The 17,188-nt window shown below is 42.5% G+C and overlaps 1 protein-coding gene across 1 annotated transcript in view; it reads right to left on the minus strand.

The window, feature by feature from the left end:
• Window positions 1–17,188, minus strand: part of TNKS (tankyrase) — a 2,150,186-nt gene that overhangs the window by 1,205,092 nt on the left and 927,906 nt on the right. The window contains exon 10 of the mRNA XM_044060937.1: window positions 637–728. Within this exon, the coding sequence (XP_043916872.1) occupies window positions 637–728 (92 nt within the window). The remainder of the gene's footprint in view (window positions 1–636; window positions 729–17,188) is intronic.

A 17,188-nucleotide genomic window follows, 5' to 3' on the forward strand; every position in this document is an offset into this window, starting at 1 on the left:
GTATAAGAAAGGAAATGCTTAACATTTTAAGCCATTACTATAGCACTCTAGGGATCAGAATGTGTTTAGTAAAGTGAACTTGAGACAAGAACACTGACTTGCACCTCATATACCTCATAGCATTCTTCAGTCAAAATGCATTAACTTGGTCTTTAGCTAAAAAAATTTTAAAGGTTTCAAACAATAAATTAGACTTGTGCTTTCCAAATGATACAGTTAAAGAAGAAAAACTATGCAAAGTTGCCTTGAGTTTTCACTTACATTAATGAGTATTAAAGAATTCATTTTAAAATCTTGTCCACAAAATCTTATTTCAAGCTGCCTCTCAGAATATTACACTGATTATGCATAAGAAATGGTTGCCTTTCGAATGAAAAAGATAATGCACACACACCCATCCTAAACTTTAAAAAAGGGCAACACAACAAAACATGACAGGTGGTAAATGCTAAAAAAAAATACACAAGCCAGTATCAACAATAATTGCTATCAGATGACCTATATTCCATTCCATTTAAAATGACAAGGAAGAACTGGTTAAAGAGCACAACAATATTTTGGCAACTAGGGCAAGATGTTCCATTAGGTCAGTGTATCTCTGCTAAGCAGCTATTTAAAAAAAAAAAAAAAACTTACTCTTTGTTTTTCTCATTTGCATTTGCTCCTTTTCTCAGCAACAGTTCAGCTATTTGCTTGCGTTTAGGGTGAGGAGAAGCTACAGCACAGTGCTTGAAGTAGGCAAAAATGACAATAATACAGTGTATTAATATGCATGTTTGGTTTCCAAATTAAGCATATAAAGCGCACAGCAGAAGTAATCTTCACTTAACAAGACAGGACAAACTGAATAAATTAATCACAACTTAAAAAAATTAAGCACTGCCAGTGAGTGAATTTCATTCTTTGCAAAAACAATGACTACATAAAACTAGCAGCTAGAATAAAACTATAATTTCATGTAATACACATACTAAAGGTTTACTATCAACATTTCAAAAACGTGTTTGAGAGTAACTACTTACTCGAAAAACATTATCGAAATTAACAATAGCGACCAATCAAAATAACAAAACAAAAAAAATGCCAACAATTTTAAATTAAATTGACATTTTTTGAAGTTACCTTAACATCTGATGATGTTCAACACACGTTTTGCAGGGGGGACAAGCCCCCTGCACCCCCCCCCACATCCCCTGCTACTTATATATTACAACTCCAGGATCTCGTTATGGTGAGGAAAAGGGCAAACTTCCCAATCCACACTGTAGTGTAATCTCCAATCAATACCTCGATCTCACAACAGCGAATGCACACTAGCATTCGCTGTTGCAAGTTCGACATTTTTGATTCGCCGTTATGAACTTTTATGAAGAAAAGTACCCACTTGGACAGTACATATCTAAACATAACTAACAGTGTTGTACAGTATGTTTCTGGAAGACCCTTTAAGTATCTAAAAGGAATGCAATGAATGCATTCTCAAACATGGGAGGAATGCAATGAATGCATTCTCAAACATGGGAGTGTTTATCAGAACAAGTGAAATAGGTTGCAACATTTACAATTACAGAAAACATAATTTTCTGTGGAAAATACCCTCCTAGCAGATGGCAAAGCAATGAGTAAAACAGTCTTCCATGTTAAGAAATCAGTCTGTTACGGTGGTTTGAATGGACACCCTGTAAGCTGTTCAAGCACAAAACTGAGATCCCAAGTTTAAGCCACCCATTTCCTAGGTGGGCAGATAGGCACAACCCCTTTCAAAAATTGTTTTCCTTGAGCATTGTTGGACAGGGGAGAGAAGTCTATGAAATGGCTGACAAGTGTACCTTTATAGAAGATAACAACAAACCACTGGGTCATAAATTCAAACAATGAAAAACTAAAGGCATCCAGGCCAGCTGAGGTTCTTGGCACAGCAGCACCAATAAGAAAAGTACAGTTGTGTACCTACCATAAATGTAGATGTTCGAGTGTATTCACTGTTGCAGTCATTACACTTGGGTTATCCTGCTGGCAGGCTACCCGCAGTCGGCCTGAATTCCAAAGTCCTGGTCTGGTGTCGGTTGCTGTCGCCTCTTCCCTGACGTCAGTGCGCCAAGGGTACAAAAGATGCAGCCAACGCCATTTTCTTCAGTTTTTCTTGCCCCCAATGTCAGGTGCCCCCAAAAGGGTAGGCTAAAAGTCTGCTTATAAAAAAGCATGCACTAACATAAACATTACCTTCATCTACAAGCAAATACACCACATAGGTTGTATAGAATAGAGAAGTACAGATAAGTCCCAGCAATGAAAGGGGGATGGTTGGAGGGTAACCTGGACTGCAACAGTGAATACACTCGAACATCTACATTTATGGTAGGTACACAACTGTACTATGTTCAGCGTGTTTCACTGTTGCAGTCATTACACTTGGGTTGAATCCCAAAGCTGAGGTTGGGTGGCTGGGTCTAAATAGAATTAGGAGTGGCTATGAGGCCCTGCAGAACTGCAATGGCAAAGCCTGCTCTGGATTTAGAGTAAAGAGGTAAGTGGTAGTGCTTTGTAAAAGTGTGCACTGAAGTCCAAGTTGCAGCCGCCAAAATATCCTTGGTTGGTACTCCTATGAGGAAGGCTGCTGAAGTGGCTGCTGCTCTGGTTGAATGTGGCCTAATGCCCTTAGGCACTGATTTGCCATGTTGTGAATAGCAGAAACGAATGCAGTGGCCTATCCATTTTGAAATAGTCTGCTTTGAAATAGCCTTTCCTTGTGATCCTGCAGCATAAGCCACTAAAAGTTGCTCAGTCTTTCTGAAAGCTTTAGTTTTGTCCAAGTAGAAGCGTAGCTGTCTATGTCCAAAGAATGCAGAATTCTCTCCCCTTTATTCTGTGGGTTTGGATAAAAGGTAGGCAAATGAATGGTTTGGTTAAGAGCCACACTGGACACTACCTTAGGCATAAATGTTGGGTTTGTCCGGATGGAAAATAATAAAAGGTTCCACAGCCATTAATGCCTATAACTCTGAGACTCTTCTTGCTGAAGTTATTGCTAGGAGCAGAGCCGTTTTCCATGATAAGAATTTTATCTCAGCTGTATTGACTGGCTCAAAAGGAGGCAGTGTGAGCTTTTCCAAGACAAAATTGAGGTCCCATGGAGGTATTGGTGCTCTCCTTGGAGGTCTTATGTTTTTGGCCCCTCTGATGTACTGCCTTAGCAGTGGATGTGAAAAAATAGGTGGGTCCGTATTGTAATGAGCTGAAATGGCAGAGGCATCGATCTTAATTGATGAGAAGGATAGGCCTTTGTCCAGCATCTCAGTTAGGTATTGTAAAATCTGAGGAATATTTGGTACAAGCGTGTCAATTCCTTGTGCCTGGTTCCAAGCACAGAATCTTTTCCATTTTTCTGCATAAGATTTTCTGGTGCTGGGCCTCCTGGCCTACAAAATAACATCCATAACTGCTTTAGAGAGAGATGTGTTCTGAGTGGTTATATTATCCGCCATGCAGCCAAATTTAGTGTTCTGAGTTGGCTGTGCAGGATCTGATTGTTTTGCTGAGTCAGTAGATGAGGAATTTGAGGTAACGTCCAGGCTGGACCTTGAGACGAGCTCTTTAGGATTGGATACCAGTGCTGGGGTGGCCAGTCTGGGGCAATCAGTATCATTTTTGGCTTCTCTTTTCTGACCTTTAGGAGTACCTTGGGAAAGAGAGGCAGTGGAGGAAAGGCATATACTGTAAGGGTTTTCCAGCTGAATGATAGAGCATCCACTTTCCATGCTTGTTTGTGATAAGTCTTTGTGCAGAATCTCTGTAGTTGGCAGTTGTGAGGGGAGGCAAATAGATCTATGTCTGGGCATCCCCATTTCCTTGTTATCATGCTGAAGACTTGTGGATCTAGTTTCCACTCGTGAGGGTCCATAAGGTTTCTGCTTAGTTTGTCTGCCAGAGTATTTGTCTTTTCTGGCAGGAATTGTGCTTGCAGGTGCACTTGATAAGTCGATGCTGTGTTCCACAAAGTCATGGCTTGTCTGCAGAGGGGGTAGGAATGTGTGCCTCCTTGCTTGTTTATGTACCACATGACTGTAGTATTGTCCGTCTTTATCAGCTGTTGTCCTGGATGGAGTAGATCCTTGAAGGCTGTCAGGGCATTCTGTACAGCTAGCATCTCTTTTTGATTGATATGAAGATGCATTTGGCTTGCGGGCCATGTGCCCTGAATACATTTTCCTGCGATGTGGGGCCCCAGGCATAATCTGATGCATCTGTTGTTAGTGTCTGCCTGGCAGTGGTAAAGTGAATAGCTGTCCCTTGTTGTGGTGACAGGCCTGTGCCCACCATCAAAACTACATGTTGCAGGCAGGGAATGAGGGTAATTAATGTTTCCAGGCTGTGGCAATGTTGAGTCCAAACACTATTTAGATACCATTGTATCTCCCTCATATGCAGTCTTGCATATGGAATTAGCAGAATGCAGGATGCCATGAAGCCTAAAGCCTGCAGAATTTTTCTTATAAATGACTGGGTCTTTGTTGCCATCTTTTTGAAGTAAGAAGTCAGTTGCCTTTGTTTGTCTGGCGTGAGATAAGCCATCTGGGCAGTTGTATTTAAGCTTGCACCCACAAATATTATCTCTTGAGAGGGTACTAGTTTTGATTTCTTTTCGTTTACTGTGTACCCTAGGCAAATTAGTAATCTTTTTACAAACGCCAGATGCTTCTGTATAATGTCTTTGTTCTCTGCTTGAATAAGGCAATAGTCCAAGTAGGGATATATTTGAATTCCTCTTTGTCTGCAAAATGCAATTACTGGTGCCAGGCATTTTGTGAAGACCCTGGGTGCAGTAGATAAGCCAAAGGGCAGTGCAGAGAATTGGTAGTGCATTGAGCCAGCTATGAATCTGAGGTATCTTCTGCAAGATTGTCTGATTCGGACATGCAGGTATGCCTCTTTGAGGTCCAAAGTTACAAGCCAAGCCTTCTTGCCCAGCATGGGCAGAAGCTGCTGCAGCGTCAACATTTTAAATTTTGGAACGTCCATTAAAGAGTTTAGAATAGACAAGTCCAGTATTGGTCCCCAGGCTTTGTCCTTTCTGGGTGGGTACCGAGAAAAGTCTTTAGTAAAATCCTTGTCCCTGCTGTTGCTGTGCTACTCGCTGAATAGCCCTCATGTCCATGAGAGATGAAAACTTGCTTTTGTGCCTCTGCCCATTGGTTGTGTGGCAGGTCTGGCATACCTTTTGTCTTTGGAAGGGTGTGAAAGTGGAACCTGTAGCCCTGAGAGACTATATTCAAGACCCATTTGTCCTGGGTCATCATGTGCCAATTTTGTGGAAAAAGTGCTAGCTTTCCCCCTAACGGTGCTGCCAAAAGATAAGTGCTTGGCATTGGCAGAGGAAAGTCATTGGGACTGTTTCCTATATGGCTGTGATTTGTCTTCTCTGCTTTTGGAGGTAGCAGCACCCGATTGTTTAGGCCTGTATGAGCCTTGGGGCTGGGGTCTGCCTCTACGGCGTCTGTATCTGCCTCTTTGTGGCCTGTCTGACACTGGAAAGGACCAATTCTTAGAAGGCCAGTTCCTGCTAAATCTGGGTGGCTGTACCTGTAAGAAATCCTTTACTGTCTGCATAGATTTCGCTTTATCCTCCATTTTCTTTAACACCTCTTCTGCCTTAACACCAAACAAAGTATCATGCTGTAATGCAGCATCCAATAATTTTGCTTTAACATGATCAGGCAGATTCTGTTCCTTTAACCAAGCATGCCTTCTAATGACAGAGCCTGTATCAGCAGCCCTGCAAGAGGCCTCCAGTGAATCAAAACCACATTGCAAAGTATGCTTTCCCACTTGTTCAGCTGCATGCAATAAATCCTGCATTTCATTTTCAGAACATTCAGAATTTGTCAACAATTTCTGTTTTAGCAGTGACATTAAGTATTGCTGATATTTAAGCATATGAAACTGACAATTTAAAGCCCTTACAGCCAAGGTAGCAGAGGTGTAAACTTTTTTCCCCCCATCTGTCCAGTGGTCTAGAATCCCTATCAGAGGGGACAGGGTTTTTTGCAGTGGAAGCCTTGACCCCCTTGGGACCCTGAGATATAGTTTCTGGGTCAGCAGCAGGGTTTTTATATAGAAATTTATGAGAATCTGGAACCCTGTAGTACCTGTCTGGCTTAACGGGTGCAGGGGGTAAAGAGTCAGGAGACAGGCCGGACTATGAAAATACATCATCTACAATGTCTAGAACAGGTGGAATAGCAAGAGGTCTGTGCTGAGGCAGTAAAAGAAAGTCTCTGAGCCTTTTCTTAGATTCTGAGTAATCTTGGCTCTCCCAGTGAAAATGCTCCCTCATGGTATGCAGGGTTTCACCAAAAGAATAATCCTCAGGAGGAGAGGCTGAAGGAATAGATTCTTCAGCATCAGAATCCTCATAGGGAGGAAGAGAGTATCCCTGTTCTGAAGAGGAGTCAGAGGAAATGGAAATCATATTCAGTGTCTTGCCTAGGCCTCTTATCAGGAGGGGGATGGGAACCCCTGATCAAAGTAATTAGGTCTTCGGCCATTTTAAGCATCTGTTTCTTAGGCATAGAAGTCTGTCCAGGAGAATGCTGTACTTGTTTCTTTGTCTTTAACGCTGTTTTAGTCTTTGCCTTGGAAGCTGAGGTTGGCTTGACATATAACTGTGTATGTCTGAAAACACCCTCAGAAGCCGATGCCTGCTCAGTGGCTCCGGACCCATCTGAGGGAATAGTTTCAGAGTGTCCAATACCTTGAGTATCCAGAGGCCTAGTTGTCTCCACGTGGGAGTTGGAAGTGGCCTGTGGCTCTGAGGTAGCGGGTGTCAGGGGCTGCGAAAGTGCCTCACTGAGAACCGGCGACCGGCCTAGCGGAGGCCTCGTCATTGGTTTTGGACCTCGGATGCCTGTCCTTTTCCTTGCGCTTTGTATGAACTCCGGTCGTCGGCTGTTCCGACGGCATTATATAATTAAACCTTCGGCCAAAGGCAAAATCGTACCGACGCTTAATAGTGCGTTGCTTAAATCCAACACAAAACCGACAGCTAGCAACGTTGTGGTCAGGACCTAGGCAAGGAATACAATAAGAATGAAAATCCTTATGAGGTATTTGCTTCCCACAAGAAATACAATTGTTAACTTTTTCTGACATCGGTATGGAGCAAGAAAATTGTTTCCTCAATGGGGTACTTAGCTTTATTGAAGACTTTGGATCTGAAATTCGATTTCGAAAATCTCAGGAGTCGGCCGACCGGCATTTGCGAACTGCTTTTGCTTCGGGCACCGCGCAGCAAGACTGAAGAAAATGGCGTCGGCTGCATCTTTTATACCCCTGGCGCACTGACGTCAGGGAAGAGGCGACAGCAACTGACGCCGGACCAGGACTTTGGAATTCAGTCCGACTGCGGGTAGCCTGCCAGCAGGATAACCCAAGTGTAATGACTGCAACAGTGAAACATGATGAACATCTGTTTTTCACTTGCCCATATATAATTTTCTAGTACCTCCAAAAGTACCTGCTGCATGTCCTCAGAAAGAAAAGGAGCCCAAAAAGATATCAAAGTTTTATCATCCATGCAGTTTCATGAAGCATTTTCAGACTGGGATGAGTCAAATTACCCATGTCTTGTTTGAGTAAATCTGGTCTGTGCGGAAACTTGTGGTGACTGCCCTTGGCCAGATTGAAAAGATGGGAAAACCAGTGTTACCTTGGCCAAAAGGGGTCACCACTACAATTTTTGGAGAGGAGTTCTGGATTTTTAGAAGAGCTCTGGTAATCAGTGGAAAGGTATTCAGGAACATTCTTGCCTATGGGAACAAAAGGCATCTGTCTTCCAGGCCTGCCTTCAAGGAGTCCAGGAGCTGACATTCTTTAGTTGTCTGTTCTGGAAGAAGGCAAACACATTTCCTTGAGATGTTTCCTTCAGGAGAATCAATTCTTGGAAGACCTCAGAATGAAGTTTCCATGCATGGGGGGATCTTTCCTGGACCTACTGAGATTGTCTGCAATAAGGTTTTGTGCTAACGCAAGGTATGAAGCCTTTAGAGTCACACTGAACTGAATTGCTGCTCCCCAGGGCATCACAGCCAGACTACAAAGAGGGTAGGATCTGGTAACTCCTTATTTGTTTAACTACCACATTACTGTGATGTTGTCTGTACACACTAGCAGAGGTCCTGGGAACCAGGGATGTTTCAAGGTATTCAAAGCACTGATAACGGCCAACATCTCCCTGACATTTACATGCTTCTGCCTGTTATAGGATCCCCTCAGATCTTGTACTTTGAAACCACTACAGATATGAAGTGGCAGCTGTGACTGACTAGAGTGGGGATGGAAGACATGGATTGCAAGCTATCTGACCTACCCACCATCTAATCTCCCTCTTCACAAATCTCAGAATGGGAATCTGAAAGGTCAAGGGGTGTAAGTTGCTGAGTCTAGAATGATCAAGGGTACTACTGTATTTTCCACTGTGTCGTCTGGCAAAATCAGTGCCATGTACCCCAGAATACTTGAGAAATTCCTCCACAGATGCTTGTTTTAGGCTGGAGAGACTCAAAAGAGAACAGTTAGAAAATGTCTATGTTGTCTGGAGGAAGAAAAGATTTTCTTCTGGTCAAGTCCAACAAACATCCCAAGAATACATTTTGCGTGAAGGGATGACACAGAACACTTCTGTAAGTTGATCTGAATAAAAGATGGAGTAGAAGGTTCCTGTGCAGTTTTATCAACTCTTGACAGCTGGAGAGAGAGTCTACAAAGATTAGACAATCATCCAAATGTGGGAAAATGTGCATGCCTTGGAGTCTGCAATGAGCTATGACTGGAGCTAGGTATTTTGTAAAAATCTCTTGTGCAGTTGAAATTTCAAAATATAAAACAAAGAAATTATAAAAGACAGATACAACAAATCTTAACAAAATGTCTGAACTGTCTGGCAATAGGAATGTAGTAGTAAGATTCACCAGGATCAAAGGTAAAAGATTCTAAAGTGATAACGTTGAATATCCAGTACTGGCTCCAGCATCATTCAAGGATTTTTGTTACACAAACGAGAATAGCAGCCTTTGCCATCAAGGCTGAAAGGCACTGCCTCTATTACTCCCTGTGACATCATGTGCAGAATAGAAAGAAATAGAGAAATCTGATTCTTTGGGCAAGGGGTGGGGGGGTCCCACTTCCAGGAGTACCCCCAGAACTCAACTGTCTGGGACTAGCTGATGCCAAAAGGGCAGTTCAAATCAGAGAGAGATTGACAGGTTGCCAGGGTTAGTGGAGGGGGCCAAAAGAGAAGGGCAGTCATGCCGACTGGGAAGACTGCCCTTGATTTTTTAAGGTTTTTACCTTTCTCTTAGAAGATCCTTTCCATTGCTCCCCCAACCCCCAAGTACTGGCACCCTAATGTTTAAAGTGTTTGTTGAAAAGGCACCCTAATGTTTAAACTGTTTGTTGAAAAGGGAGTGGAGCAGGGGTTAAACTGTTACTTGGTTGAAAAAAGGAGGTTGAAAAGGACGTGGCACTCCTTTTATCAGTTTCCCCTTTTCCTCACTTCTTAAGTATCTCAGCTGCTGAAGGGCCAAACAGAGAATTTTTATCTAAAGGAGAGTTCAAAATCTCAGTGTTTGAGACTAAAGCCAAGCAAGTATTCTCAAAAGTTATCCAAAAACAGCCGTTTTGGAACAGGAATCAGAGCTATCATAAGTACACTTCAGAATATGCTTAGTCACTCAAGAAACAGCTCTCACAGAAGCATTTACAAGTACTCCATAAGCACAATATCCTTTCTACTATATTCTAAACAGCAAACCGATCCAGTCATAAATAAAACTTTTTCCTCACAAGCGCACACTGAGCACATAAAGAAGATATGTCTGCACTTTCACTTTTTTCCCTAGGCATGGACAGATAGAATTCTTGTAAAAAATATATTCCACATAAAATTCAATTTAGAAAGGAAGGTGGGAGGTTGGCATAATTGTTAAGGTGTTTACCTTATAGACAAAAGGTGCAGGGTTTGATTCAAACCTGGGATAACTGGCTAAGCTTAAAATGGCCCAGAGGGACAGTTAGCCTGGCATTAATCTATGAATCTAATCCATGAACCCAAACAGGACTTATTTGCCATGATTGAAGATCACAGCCAAATGACAAGGGGACCATCAAAGAAGCACTTGCTTTGACAGCAAAAACAGCTCTGAAGCTTTTGATGCTCCTCTGACTTATTACAGGGGCCTTCCATCATGCTACAGGCAACAGGAGTGCATGGAAAGCACCTACAGTTTTTGGAAGCTGGCCATTGCAGGTGGAGTAAGCCCACATTGCTTAGGCTACTGCAACGGTGACCATTCTGAACATTCACAGTTCTCATGTCTAAACTGCACCTATTGTGAATGACAATTTTCAGTTCTCCAATTTCTAATTTCCTTCTTGTTGATGCATCACTTGGTTGTGCTATTGTCTGTAACAACTTGAAAGATTCCTGGGGAGCAAAGATGATTTAAAGAGCTGAGAGCCTTGATCATTTACAAATTTCACATTACTAGTCGTCTTCCTCCTCTCAGCCTCACAACACTAGTTTCTGTTTCAAGTACAAATGTATTCCTGATTTTTCTAGCCAGCTCCTGGGCATTTTTCTGTGTCTCAAGCATTTTCCTCTGGAACAACAGAAAAGGTTTTACTGGCAATGTCTCTTTATAGGCTTTGTTAATATCAGATGATTAAGAAGCAGAGTCCCCTTCAGCCTACTGGCTCACTCTTAGTTGGCTAAACTATTATTTCCTCCTTAATTTGTTCTACATTCAATCTTCTTTTATTTTTCCCAGCCTTCAGTAATTTGACTTTACATATTCCTCTAATGTCTCACTTATATTTTTCTTCTCCTTTTCTGGTTTCTTTTCTCTTATTTTTTGCAATTCTTCTTTGCTGGCATCCAGGCATCTGAATTACTAGCCAGTAGGTGAATTTTACCTAGACTGATAACTTTTATTGACTTTAACAATTTCACAGCCTTTATACTGGGAAGGCTAATCAATCTGCTGCACAGAGTGCAGCCATCTTGGAAATCTCAGTGAAACCTGGGTACTGATATTCTTAGTTGGTAGCAGCAGGAAAAGACTACCTGATGATGTTAAATACTTTATGGATATGTTGGGATCTTACAAGTTTAAATGAAAGACTGGCTGCCTTGACTAGAAGAGTCTGCGTAGACCTGATGGACATGTTACTTGTGCGGTGGTAGATTATGATTAAGTAGAATTTGAAATATGGGGGATGCAAAATGTTTATATTAATCATGCTGACTATGACTTATTTAAGTGGATATTTAACTGGACAGGATTGTCATACTGGACATTAGAAAATAAATATTTGTAATAAAAGAAAAGTACAGTTGTGTACCTACCATAAATGTAGATGTTCAAGTGTATTCACTGTTGTAGTCATTACACTTGGGTTATCCTGCTGGCAGGCTACCCGCAGTCAGCCTGAATTCCAAAGTCCTGGTCCAGCGTCAGTTGCTGTCGTCTCTTCCCTGGCATCAGTATAGACTGTCAGCAGGATAACCCAAGTGTAATGACTGCAACAGTGAAACATGATGAACATCTATAACAGGCAAAAATAAACGATAACAAGCTACATTGCCCCCTCCCCCTTGGTTAGGCCAATGGGCAAAAGTCATGTCTTGGCTGAACGCCAGAGCACGATGCAACCTGGTAAAGTGTACAGTAAAAAATGAGATACAGGTATCTAGGCAGTATGAAGTGTATAATTTTAATGCTATGCATTGATAAGGATGTTGCCCTTGGAAATGCATAATAAAGAAAATGTTACACTCTGTACTGAAGGATAAACAAATAACTTGATAATAGTGAACTGCACAGAACTTGCATGCTTGTTCATTTAGTGTGGGAGGAAAAAGATATGTAGACAGGAATACAAAATATGTATAAAAACAGAGGAACATTCTGGGAAGGCTAGGTAAAGTTGTCATACAACAATGGAATGGGCATTGATTCCTGCTTCCTCACTGCAGGTTTCTGGGAAAGAAGCTAGGGAGCATATACACAAGTAAGGAAACATAATGCACATTTAAAAAAAGGGGGGCAAAGGAGGGCAAGTGATACAAATGTATGGCTTGACAGTGAACATTAGGCTCACTAAGCCACTGGTTGTTGATAGCCTTAATCACAGGCATGCAAAAGGGTGTGTTCACATGTAAACAGAAAAGAAGAATGTGTGTTGTAGAAAAGACAATGGTCATGAAATGGATATTTCTGAGAAATTGGGTGGATAAATGGACTTAACTCTAATAGTGATATATCCAGCTTTCATCCAAGGCAAAATGTGCTAAATCAGGAGAAGCTCATGTGACTGTTTAATGATATGACCTTCTCTAAGTACCAAGGATGCTCAAGAAAATGTACAGGCATGTGCAAGCTGCTGTAGGAAGAGTTACAGTAATCTGTGCATAAAACTGCACGGCAGTAAGTTTCATCACTGAGTTGTACATATGGTGACTTTAAATAACAACAAGGCAGACATTTTTAAAAGTCATCTGAAAAAGTGAAGGAATTGTCAACTTAATTTCCTTTAGTGTGCTACTCACACATCTTGATGTCTGAAAGAAGTACATCCTGAACACTAACCAAAGTATTCCCTTACATGAACAACTATAAAAAGAAGTTATGTACTCACCATAACGTTCCATGTTTGTTATCCATCTCACCGTTCCTTCTTACAATGATGGGTTCGGAGTCGATTCTCGGCTCCGACTCGGCCGAATACATAGCTGAAAGTCTCAAACCTGGCTTGTGGCAAGTAGGTATCCCACAATGCAGTGGTGTAATTTCCCAGATCTTGTTTGCTGCTACTACTGAATGAAATGTAAATATATATATATATATATATATATATATATATATATATATATATATACACACACACACACACACAAATATATACTATACCAAATGGAAGGAGAAACTGAAACACAGAACTCCTGAAGGTAGTAAAAACATCCACCAGGTCCACAAGGAGTCTTTGGCAGGGGGAAGGAGGGAGGGAGGGTTCGTAAGAATGAATGGCGAGATGGACAACAAACATGGAATGTTATGGTGAATACATAACTTCTTTATGTTATGTTGTCCTATTTCACCTTCATTCTTACAATGATGGGACACAGCGTCCCTAGCACCTCTTCCCTGGGTGGCTCACGAGAGTACACATTTATGCACCATGGAACCAAAGGAGACCCTGTCCCTGGAGGCCAAATCCACTTTGTAATGTGTGATAAAAGTATGAGGAGTGGTCCAAGTAGCTGCTGCACTAATATTATCCATAGGAATTCTGGCTTGAAAGGCAGATGACGTAACCACTGCTCTAATGGAATGAGCCTTCACTTTAAAAGGCAAATCTCTGTGATTTGTGGTATAGATGAAAGGAATACAGTTAGAGAGCCAATTAGAAACAGTAGTTTTGGAAACTGAGTTACCTTTTTTTGCATCAGAGAAGGGTACGAATAATTTTTTTCAGATTTTCTAAAATCTTTGGTCCTATGCAAATAGAATCTGAGTTGTCTATGCACGTCTAGTTGATGTAATTTGTATTCTGCCTTGTTGCTATGATTAGGAAAGAACAATGGAAGCTCTACATTGATTGATGTTATTTGGAGAAGAGACTTTGGGTAAGAAAGATGGATTAGTTCACAAGGATACCCTATCCTTATGAAAAATCAAATATGGCGGTTTAAAAGAAAGAGCTTGCAACTCTGACACTCTTCTAGCAGATGTTATCGCCACCAGAAACAAGGTCTTCCAGGAAAGGGACTTGAGGTCAAGAAGAAAAGGATCGCTCAAAAGGTGGTAAACATCAGGTGAGACAGAACAAAATTTAAATCCCAAGGAGAAAGGGTTCCTTAAAGGGAGGTCTTAATAAGGAGGCACCTTTCAAGAAGGCTCTACACAACCTGTGTGACATTAAGTTGGAGATAGAATCACCAATGTGGAAATTAGATATTGCAGTGAGTTGAACCCTGATGGTTGCTGCAGCTGAACCTCGCTGGAAGAGTTCCGCCAAGAATTCCTAAATAGAATGGATAGGTGCAGAAAACGGATCAATGTTCCTGTTTTGAGCCCAAAAGGAAAACCTTTTTCATTTGTTAGAATACAGTTTTCTAGTGGAAGCTTTATGAGATCACATTAAGATATGTTGTTTAACTGTAGGAGTGAAATTGTGAAGCCTGAGTAAGTTGGGAAGTGGAGCAGCCAAGCTGTCAATTTTAGGGTGTGGCGAGAAGGATGAAGTGCCCCTGACATATGTGTCAGCAGGTCTGGAACTGGGTCCAGAGTCCAAGGCTTCTCCTGGTAATGAGGCCAAAGGAAGGGGAACCAAACTTGACCAGTCCAGTAAGAAGCAATGTGAATTATCCTGCTTCCCAAGTACTGTGCTTTCTGAATGACTCTGAGTATGACAGGAAACAAAGGAAAAGCATACAGAAGTCCCGAGGGCCAATCGTGAGCAAGTGCGTCTCTCGGTGTCTCCCCAGGAGGGGGGGGTTAGTGTAAAGTAGTTGCTGCACTTAGCATTCATGGGAGTGGCAAAAAGATCACAAGGCAGACCCCATGTTCGGAAAATCATTTCCACTACATTCTGACTGAGAGACCACTCATGAGGCATTAAAATTGCCCTGCTCAGCTTGTCTACTATCACGTTGGACTTCCCCAGAATGTGCGTTGCTATTAGAAAGCACTGGGAAGAAACTGCCCATTGCCAAACTCTCAGGGCCTCTCGACAAAGGGGGTAAGATCTGGTTCCCCCCTGCTTGTTTATGTACCAAACCATAGACATATTGTCTGAATGTATCGCAACTGTCCCTAGAGGGAGAGAGTCGTGAAGTGCTTGCAACGCAAGAAGCACTGCTCTCACCTCTAGGACATTTATATGCAAGTGAGTCTCGTGTTCTTGCCATGTACCTTGGACTGTTCTTCCCAGGTAATGCCCCCCCCCCCAATCTGGGAAGCGTCCGTGTTCACCATAGCTATGGGTTGTTGTGGAACAAAGGGTCTCCCCTATGGTTACATGAGTGGAGTGTATCCACCATTTTAAGTTGTTCTTGCACGACCCCGTTATTCTGATTAGGTGAGACATCGGAAGCTCTAGAAGTGACCATTGGGAGAACAACAGTCATTGAAGGATCCTCATGTGCATTCTGGCAAGAGGGACCAGTGTTATTGTGAAAGCCATTGTTCCTAGTAATCTTAGAATTATCATTGCTTTCACTTTGGTCTTGGAAAGGAGATAAAGTATCTGCTGTCTAAGTGCTACAACTCTTTCTGTTGGAAGACATGCTACCATAGAGGCAGCGTCTATATCTGCACCTATAAATGTAATATGCTGACAAGGCAACAAGCCAGATTTTTGAACGTCAACTGTAATACCCACCTGATTGCAAATGTCCAAAGTTAGATTCCTGGCTTGTTGGAGTAGATGCTTGGTGGTGGCAGACAGGAGCCAGTCGTCTAGATAGGGAAACACTCAGAATCCTAGATGCCTCAGGTGAGCCGTGACTACTGCCATGCATTTGGTGAACACTCTAGGGGCTGTAGTGAGACCAAAGGGCAGAGCCCGGAATTGGTAATGACTGGCTCCCAGCCGGAAGCGTAAGTACCTTCTCGATGTCCTGTCCATTTTTATGTGGTAGTAAGCATCTTGAAGGTCTATCCAGCACATCCAATCGTCTTTCCCTAAAAAGGGAAATATAGACTGAAGTGTCACCATTTGGAACTTTGACTTCTTGACAGATTTGTTTAATTTGCTTAAGTCTAATATGGGTCTCCAGTCCCCTGTTCTTTTTGGCACCAAAAAGAATCTTGGGTAAGTTCCGAATCCTATTTGATCTGCGATGACTTCTTGGATGACTCTTTTGTGCAGCAACTTTTGAATCTCTATAGCTGCTTCTCCCTTAGATTGGGTGGAACATCTAGGATTATTCTGGTCTGTGGAATTGGATTGGAAAATGGAATGGGAGTATTCTCTGGATATTATTTTTAGTACCCATTTGTCTCTTGTGATAGTTTGCTAGGCTTCTGGGTACATGGATAAACGTCCCCAGACTGCCTCCAGAGTACAGCAGTCGGGCCTCCTTTCCGGAGCGCTGATAAGGGCGTCTGCGAAAGGAATCACAGTCACCCTGGTTCTGCAGGCCCTCTCTACCTCTGGGGCAGCGTCTACCGTTATTGCATCCCCCTCTGCCCCTGGGGAAGGAATCACCCCATGCATCCTGGAAAACTCTCTGGGATCTTTTGAACCACATTTTCCTACTCTTGTGGCCTTTAGGATAAGGTCTTGAAGGTATGGAAAAATGAACTCCAACGGCAAAGAGAGTTTTTCTTTCCTGCTCACATCGGGTTAAAGTGTCTTTTACTTTGGGTCCAAAGAGTGAGGAACCATCAAAAGGGGTGTTAGTAAAAGTAGACTTAAAGGGCTCCGCAAAATTGCACAAGCGCATCCAGGAGTGTATCCTAAGGGAAACTTCAAAACCTGCTGCCCTACTCACTCCATCTGCTGCGTAGGATATCAGCCTCATGGAGGAGTTGACGATGGAATGTAAGGTGGACAGCTGGGAGAAGACCTTCTCATTCACCCTCGCAGCTAATGTACCTTGTAGAGTATCTCCTAGCTATTTCAGGAGATCTCTTTGTAGCCTTGTAAAGTGGGATAGGTAGTTCAGCGGAGTGAAAATATAGCTGACGAAAAGACACTCTTCCCGTATCTGTCCATCATGCCAGAGTCTTTATTCGGAGGATGAACAGATGAGGAAGTTTCTGAAAGTTCCTTCTTGGTGGCTGCTGCCACCACCATAGCATCTACAGGTACCCAGTTAGTGAGGAAATCCTTTCCCGAAGGAGCTGACAAGAATTTGTTTGGCCTCTGAGGGACTGGTTCCATTGTGTCAGGTGACTCCCACGCCTTTCGACTGACCAGGTCCATTAGATCATCAAAAGGCGGAGACACCCAGGAGGCTGAAGGTTGATATCCAAAAGCCTTCAGGTACACTGACTCCTCATCAGAAGGGGTGGTGGCCTGCCAGCCGCCTCTCTGTTTCAGGATCTCCAGAACATCTGCAAATGAGATATCACCAGACGGCGACCGTGGGGACCCTTCTGACTCATCGAGGTCAGTGTCTGAAGTG

This window comes from Protopterus annectens, chromosome 2.part0, assembly GCF_019279795.1.
Source record: "Protopterus annectens isolate FY-2018-M chromosome 2.part0, PAN1.0, whole genome shotgun sequence".
Taxonomy (NCBI): domain Eukaryota; kingdom Metazoa; phylum Chordata; order Ceratodontiformes; family Protopteridae; genus Protopterus; species Protopterus annectens.